Source organism: Aedes albopictus, chromosome 2 (genome assembly GCF_035046485.1).
Source record: "Aedes albopictus strain Foshan chromosome 2, AalbF5, whole genome shotgun sequence".
NCBI classification, from domain to species: Eukaryota; Metazoa; Arthropoda; class Insecta; order Diptera; family Culicidae; genus Aedes; species Aedes albopictus.
Genome location: NC_085137.1, coordinates 254,049,708 through 254,058,083, shown reverse-complemented (window position 1 = coordinate 254,058,083; position 8,376 = coordinate 254,049,708). Strand labels below are relative to the sequence as shown.

Below are 8,376 nucleotides of genomic sequence, written 5' to 3'. Positions count from 1 at the left end.
CGGCGTCGTTCCACGTGATGGCCGGCGATTTTCGCATCTTGGGTATCCGCATCGGGCTGAGAAGAATCTCCTCCTTCTCCGGTGTGGTGATGTCTGCCTGCGGGTCCGGCCCTAGCGGTGGCATCGGATGATAGAGGTACTTGATGGAGAGCGCCACGATGGGAACGCTCCAGCAGTCGATCCATCCGGCGGATCTCTGACACACTTTGCGCCATTTTTTGCCTAGAAGGTCGGTGCGCTTCTTGACGTTGCCGTCGCGGGTTAGGATGCGGGCATGTTTATCCAGAGCGACGAGAATGGGTTTGGTGCTGGACTGCTCCGGAAGGTACATGCTGAGATCGAGGCCTTCGCCGTGGATCCAAAAAACGATGGGGATCTTTAGGGGAAGGAAGTCGTCAAAGGGGAGGGTGAAACTGAGATCGAAGAGGTCGCCGCAGAAGGCGAGGTGATGATTTTCCTGGTTGGTGCTCGAGCAGTCGATCCAGTTGAATTCGTTGCTCAGCGTGATGATTTCGAACTCCTGCAGGATGACTCCAAACTTCCAGGTGTAAGGAACGAAACTGAGGATGTCGGGACGGGCTTTCGAGGCCCAATCGTCGATCAGATCGGTGAAGAAGTATTTGTGGGAGTATACGATGTAGGCGGTCGCTTTGGTGCCAGTCAGGTTTATAGTCCACTCCTGGTGATCATTCCAGCGAACTGGATAGTGAACTTTGACGTTGAACTGAAGCGTCTCGCATTCAGCCAGACTGCGGTATTGAAGACTGGTCGTTGCTTCGACGTGCAGTAGCTGCCCGGTGACTTTAGTTGTAAAGCCATCTTGTAGGGTTATCCAAGGAAGTGTGACCTCCAGGCAAGATCCGGCGCCAATGTTCACGTGAACGGCGTTTGTTTCCTTGTTCTTCGAGAACAGGATGTCGATTGTCGCTTCATTGAGAGTGCACAAATTGACGTCGAAGGATTGCATTTCTCGGCGATCGCCGGGTTTTGGTGGCTTTGTGACCTGCATGGCTTGATAGTCTGGAGGGAAGAAAAACTTGAACAGATTGTCCCTCTGACGGTCTGCCCAAGGTCCATAGCTGAAGTCGGTGCCTTTGCCACACTTGATGTCGATTCCCCAAACGGGAGGTGATGCTTCAACTACGTCTCCGTTAGCAAGTGTCAATGTCACCGGTTCTTCTGGAACAAAGCCAGCTTCATCCATGTAGAAATACAGCTCCATGTTGTTGGACATCATTACTACAAATCCCTCACCCATGTACCTAGGAGGTTCGTCAACCAATCCGGTGTATTTTGGACTTGGAGCGAGCAGAACCTTCGCATTCTCCACCTTTGCCTTGACAAAGTGCATGAAGTGGTCCAACTTGGACACTGCTGGTTTAGTACTGTAGACACAGTGAGCTTCCTCCACACAAATCGACAGCGTCGTCGGGGTAAGCCGATTCCCGAACACGAACCTTCCGGAACAGATGTCAATCTTGATCACCGGTATCAAATCTCGCCAGGTTGTAGCGGTCATGGCTTCCGGCCGTGGCTTCTTCAACTTCGTGTGCTGCTCGTTGCTTTGTCGCTGATTCTCATAGTTCATCGCCTGCTCCTTGAACCGTGCGATCTCCTCGGCACTCATGTTTTCCGTCGGGATCAGAACCGAAGGCTTCAGCCCAAATGTCCGTTCCAGCTTCGCATACAAATCAGACCGGTTGTAAACATGCAGCTCGAACCCATTCAGCATAATCGACAGCCTCGTATCCGAGTGGGACAAATCCTCCGACACGTCCTTCGGAACGTACGATCGCCACCACCGGAATATGAAGTACCCATCCTGGACGCGAACCGTGTAATCGTACGTAACATAAACGAAATCCCGAAACATAATCTTCCCGGCCAGCGGATTCACATTGAGCGAGCCGATCTTGAAGTAGGCCCCTCGCACAAACAGCCGATTCACCAACTTCGTGATAACGTAACCGAACAGCCGCGAATTGTAGAACGTGATGTACACGACCCAGATGATCGAGGTGAGCAACGACAGCAGCAGCCACACCTGAAAACAAACCATAAGGCGCAGACATTGAGTAACTTTCGCTTCCAGAAATCCATAATTCTCATTCTCACCATGTTCTTGTCCAGTTTCATGTCCTCGATCGACTGCGTCGTGTTGAACTGGCCCATGCTCAAGTCCAGGTCCAGATCGATAAGATCTGGCCCCTCCGACACTTCGTAGCTCATCTTGATGACGCGTTAGTGTTGGTCGGTCGATTGGCTATATAGTCACAATCCCTGTAAAATGAGAACGCAAGCGTATAGTAAAAGGGGCTATCAAAAGAGTGATTAAAATGTACGTTTATAGTAGATAGAACAAAAAAGTGACGACGCATTACGCGATTTGCGGATTGCTCAGTACTACGCGAAATGCTGCTCTATACAGAGGTTTCCAAACGGTGTGGATCGCCAGTCACTTCTGCTAATAAATCTTTGAATAAGGGCAAAAGTAACATGATCAATTTCCCTTCATCGACTCTCTCTATTCATCAAATTGAAGCGACAAGATACGAATTTGATTGTACTTGGTACACCTTCTAAGATTCCTCCGCCCGTGCCTTCGCGTCGTTTGCTTTTAATACTTTTCAGACTTTCAGTGAAATTCCTCATAAAGCTTACCCGTGGCTTGTAAAGTTGAATAATATAAACAGGTTTTAGCATAAATTCAATACTTTTTTTTTTTTTAGAGTGACCAGGTGGAGCTGCAGGACAGCTGAAAGCAAAGCCTGGACGCTTTCCCTACTTTCCCCCTACTATGACCGATACTCACGATGGACTAGACGATGTCGTCAACTTGAGCAAAGTGTGCAGTATTTAGTATTGGGTCGTAGTAGTTATCAAGTGTCGCTTACTGTTCCCATCCCACCCGTATTTTGTGAAAGCTCTAAAAATGTAATGTTTTGATACTTTTGAAGACTACTCAGTGACAATATCAGAACTAGCGTTTGTAGCCGGTATGGGCACCTAGTTTTTCTGACATCATCTCCAAACAATAATCAAAAATATCCCAAGTTAATTCATTGTGCATTCTGAAAGTTATTTCAAGTTAATTACCAATATTGTTATGATGAACCGATGTTGGTCATATACAGCACTGGAATCATCTTCAAATAACTCTCTTTTTGTGCTTCCATTTGATGTTGTGGACATAAAACTTATCAGTCGAACGCCTTATGTTAATGTACAGTTAATGTATCATATGTCGTCGCTAGTCGTCTTTTGCTTATCTGTGTTCATCTCTTGTATCCCTATGAAGTCTGAATTATCCTTATGTCCACCGTATCATAGCATAGTTTATACTACATTCAAATTACTACAGTTTTTCATGTTTCTGGATCCTGACAAAAAATAAGATTAAGTTTTAATTTTGATCACATCATAACTCCTGCTCTTTTGCTTTTATTGTCATAATATCGACTAAGTCAGGTCGTAAGGTAAGGTCGGTTAGTTGGTTATTATATTAACAATTGAAACTAATAAAGATCATTAATCAACTATGGTGTACTCATCCCTATCAGAATCTATAAAAATAAACAAATATCATTTAAAAATAATAATTTCCCTCATAATCTTCTAATAGCAGTCAATTTGAATGTTAACATAAAAGTTTCCTGTTAGCAAACTTGTCTCAGCGTCACAGTGCTTGGAGTAAACTTATGATAAATACACCTAAGGGAGCCCTTAGGATTCTCAGCATCGGTCATGTCTATACAAACATTTCCTACTCTCACGTTATTCTTATAATGCCAACTACATTGAAAACGTCAACGTATAGAACCTGTCACGATGTCCACCTAGTCAAGTAGTGAACCATTGCTGTCCAGTTTAGTCAAGTCACGACGTTCCGGCGTCAAAAATACGTCTTACACGTGACCAATGGATCTATTTAATGGTTAATCTCACGTTGGAAACAGAATAGTTATGTTCTTACCTTAGGTGTTTTTTATGACTTTTACTCACGATTCCTCTTCATTTGGGCTGCAAAACGGTGAGTCGATAAAGAGAGCGTCCAACATAGCTCTGGTCCTCACAAGTTCCTACCTCATGCTTCCATGGGTCAAGCGATGACAAAGGCCGCCAGCTAAGAGTTGTGTGCTTAGCTGGTAGTGGAGCCTGGGCACTGTTGTCCTTATGACTTCAGCTAGATTGAGGAGGAACGACCCGAGCGTCTGTTCACCAAGGAGGTGCGGCTCAAACAGCGTCTGTTCTGGCATCCAGCGGCTGAGTAAGAAACGCTGCACCACGCCCAGCTAGATCCAAGGTGGTAGCCCCATCAGTGTGGTCGTCCCAGTGTTGGTTGAGACGTTCAACAGAACTGGCACGATGGCCCTTCGGCGAGACAGGAATGTTGGCGTAGGCCCAATAAGCCATCCGTAAAAATCCCCATTGCGAATAACATAGGCTACTTTGTACAGCAGAGGCCAACCCGGCCTTAGCCCGGTAAGGTAAGTCCTCTTCATTCGATTCCGTTGTTTGTGATGAATGGTGTTTTGCTTTCACTTTCTTCTTAGATGTGACCGTGGTGATAGAAATACTCGGAGTAGTTATTTTGCTCATGTAAAAGGAAGGGAAAAGAAAAGAAAGGAAGGAAAGGATATGATTAGTAGTTGTTATTCGGTACAGTAGTTTGAGAGGTTGTGGTGATACACTGGGTTCAGTTTTTATATGGCTGGTCGATTCGCAAGATGAAAATATGTAACAATTCAATGTATTCACTCAATAGCTGTTCAGAATGGTTCCACGGACATGGATAGCAAATCATTAATTTTTCAACATATCGGATGTGTTTTAAAAATCGTTTATTTATGTAATGTACTTTTTCCCTGAAGTACGAAAACGCGCGATCGCGAGTTAATGATTTACATCCCATCTTTAAGGGATCCCTACAGCTCAATGCATCATTCTAGCACTTTAGAATATCAGCGTTGATGAAGCTGTTCAAATATTACGTAACATGTTTGGGAAAAAATAGATTTTATTTACTCAAAATAAATTACATTACATATTCTTTCAACAACCCTTTACTTGTTCTCCCAAGAACCCTGCCTCGACCAAGTTGGCAGGACGCTGCCCAAACCCTCTCTGAACTAAAGGGCAGGGAGGTTTTAGCATAAATTCAATACTGTTTGTTTAATAACCATTCAATTAATTTATTCCGTTACGCTAGAATTTAAATAAAGTTTCTACAGCTTCTAAGCTAAAAAAAAAAGGAAAAAAAGGTTGAGAACCTCTGTCGTAGCTAGCAAGCAAAGCGACCTTCATCAACAGCGTCAACCAGTGCTGTATTAGTGAACAAAGAGCATAAAAAATCCTTCAGCAAAAACTCAACGATGAGCGCCGAGCGTCCTCAATCAACATACATACTAGGAAGGAATCTAGTGCAAAGGTCAACGAACGCGTCTCTGCGCTGATAATCCAAAGCCGCGAATCAACTGGTGCTTCTGGTTGTGCTCGTACGTTCGCCCGGCACGACAATCAATCAGCTGATTGCCACCACAAGAGTGGTGGTGTACAAACGAAAGTGAAACGCGGCGGGACGCTTTCTTTCGCTTGCGTGAACAAACGTAAACAAATTCCACCCAACCACCCACTGGCCGAAACCCAAACAAACTGACAGCATTCTACCACCCCACCCACCCGCAACAGATGTTTGTTATTGAAATCAGACAGGAAAATTACAGCCTTTTTGCCAGCCAGGAAAAATCGATTTCTGACGGGAAGACCTCGCAAATCAATAATGACAAAAATGGCTCTCTTCCCAACTGCGTACATTACGTATTTCTGTAGATAACCTGAGCGATTGCTCACCAAACTCATTTCCTCGTTACGATGCAATAAGCTTATCACTAAATCCATCCATTATCAGTGGAATTAGTCATCAATCAGCTCCGTTCCAAGTAAAAATGACCTAGACCCACCCAAACACGACCTATGGAGTTGTGTAATTTTTCACCCTCTGAAACTCGCACTGAACACGCACCGAACTGTTGAAATTTATCTCCCCCTTGTTACTCACCTTCTTAACTCACTATAGAACGTAAAAGTATTCCATGAATCTAAATAAAAAGCACAATTTTCTAAGAAAAACTAAACATCACAGATTGATTTGCAAACACGATCGCCATCTTGTTTTTTCACTTTTGACAGATCCGAACGGGACACAGACTGGGGTACAGACGACGTTCTTGTCAGAAAATAGTTTTTTTCACGATAATCGCCTAAAATCTACATTTATCTCAAATTTATTCATGAGCATTGTATTTTTATAGTGAAAGTTACATTTTTCACCCAAAAAGTACAACACATATCCCATATTTCCTTCAAAATCTCGTTACAACCACCATGCTGTCGGTTTTGACAGATTCAGTCTCGTCGTTATCTGTGATATTTGTGCTGGTAGTTGGCTGGCAGTCAACAGACAGCCAGCTGGCAGTCAGCTGGCAAAATATACCAGATGGGAAAAAGGGCTGTCATTCGGTATAAAGTGCCGCATGGGCACCAACTCACAGCACGGCCAATATTGGTAAACATTGGTGGCACGAAACCGATTTCGGCTTTGTTAATCTGGATTTAATCTCGTGTTCAAGCACACCAGCCACTGAATTCGGAATGAACATGTACATTTCAACCGAACCCATGGCAAAATGTGACGATTTTCATTCATGAATTTCGGTTTGAAATTTACGCACGTATGACGTCATTTGTTTATGTTTACATCCATGCCGGTTTGTGCTGTCAGGTTGTGCTGTGAGAATAGTTTCAGCGTTTTTGACGCGAGATGGCAGCAGCCATTTCTAACAACAGATGGCACTGATTGCTCGTTTCCCAGACGGTGAAATTCGTCATGAGCTGCAGCTCATGTATCGTAGTCAAGGTGGTAAAGTTGAGTAATTCGCGCGCAATAATTAGGTGACAGCACTGATTGCTCTGAAAATCACGTGCACGCTAAGAAAATGTTACTCTAAAATGAGTAAGATTCACACAAAACTGAGCTAAACTGGAACAGCTCAAAAAATGAGTAAATTGCATTTCCAGCGATAGCGCTGGCCCAAGTGCAAAAATCCAGACAGTTTAAGCCGTATAATATTCTTCACATCAGCAAGAATATTATACATCTTAAACTGATGAGATTTTCGCACTTGGGCCAGCGCTATCGCTGGAAGTAAAATTTACTCAATTTTGAGTTGTCCCACTTTAGCTCCAAAATGAGTGAATTTTCTGACCGTGTGGTGGTGTCGGTTGATGACGGTTGCATCATAGGCTTATACGTTTACTCGTTCGGTAAACGTAGAGACATTGCGTTATCCAAGCTTCACTAAATATTCTGGTTTAAGGTATAAGCAGCCATGCGCATTTCTTATTTAAAATTGTATTTATTCAATTAAACATTTTTTTTTTAATTTCATCGGGTTGTTGTCGGGACGTTGGTGTACGACGTTAACCAAGCTGCTGATCGGCACAGACCACAGATCGAATAGATCCATAGTCTCGATTCCAAGAACGTTGAGTTCAGCGTTGTCCGAGATGAAGATGCGACCGGTTTTGGTCACATTCCTGATGGTGATCTCGGTTTGGAACTCGGCGAGAAGGTTGAGGTTGCCACCAGAAGCTGTTACTGCAGATTCCTCCGTCGGTTGAGTGGGTGGCTGTCCGATGCTGATCCAAGTATCTTCGGAGATAATGGTGATGTCGGACGCCGAGTCGTGCTGGAGCTTGACTGTTGTACCATAGACTTAATACTAAGACATAAATGTCAGGAACAAATTCAGTTCGATTTGTGACGCCAGTTTTTCCCCCATGTTTCCCCCAGTAAAATCGCCCAATACTGGTTTTCTTAAAGCGACGCTTTCAATGTCAGTTAGCTCCGCCCGTTTTCATCAAAGCAAGACTGAGTTCGCCAATTTAGTGACCATGACAACGAGAAAGATTGCCCAATGACGCAGTGTCAGCTGACAGATTGATTTTTATACATATTTAGCAACACCATTTCTTCGAGCGTTGATAACCGTGTGGGTTAAACAAGAGCTCAGTGATCTCGACGTTAATGGTTCGATTCCAGTCTGCATAGTTGTACAATCTTTTTGCACGGATCATTTTGATAAGTTGTCTTCTCCTTATGGAATTAATAGACATAGGTAGACGATTTATGTTTTTTTTTAAATTTTGAATGTACTCCGATAATTTACTTCGCTAATTGTAATATAGGGTCCATGGCTAACGACGGTAATGAACGGATATAAGCGGATTTTTTTTTGTTAGAAAATGAAATGTCATTCCCCCTGGAACAGCCACACATGCCCGCTGGTTCCCGTTGGCCGAGTACCGGTCCAAACC

General features: G+C 43.8%; 1 protein-coding gene and 1 long non-coding RNA gene across 2 annotated transcripts in view; one reads left to right on the top strand and one right to left on the bottom strand.

The window, feature by feature from the left end:
* LOC115264005 (bridge-like lipid transfer protein family member 1) overlaps positions 1-6,213 on the bottom strand; it is a 6,847-nt gene extending 634 nt beyond the window's left edge. Inside the window, exons 1-3 of the mRNA XM_062854681.1 lie at positions 6,059-6,213; positions 2,116-2,280; positions 5-2,044 (exon numbers count right to left, since the gene is read on the bottom strand). Of these exons, the coding sequence (XP_062710665.1) occupies positions 5-2,044; positions 2,116-2,229 (2,154 nt within the window). The 5' untranslated portion in view covers positions 2,230-2,280; positions 6,059-6,213. The remainder of the gene's footprint in view (positions 1-4; positions 2,045-2,115; positions 2,281-6,058) is intronic.
* LOC134288016 (uncharacterized) overlaps positions 1-8,376 on the top strand; it is a 286,653-nt gene that overhangs the window by 102,135 nt on the left and 176,142 nt on the right. The gene's annotated exons all lie outside the window — the stretch shown is intronic.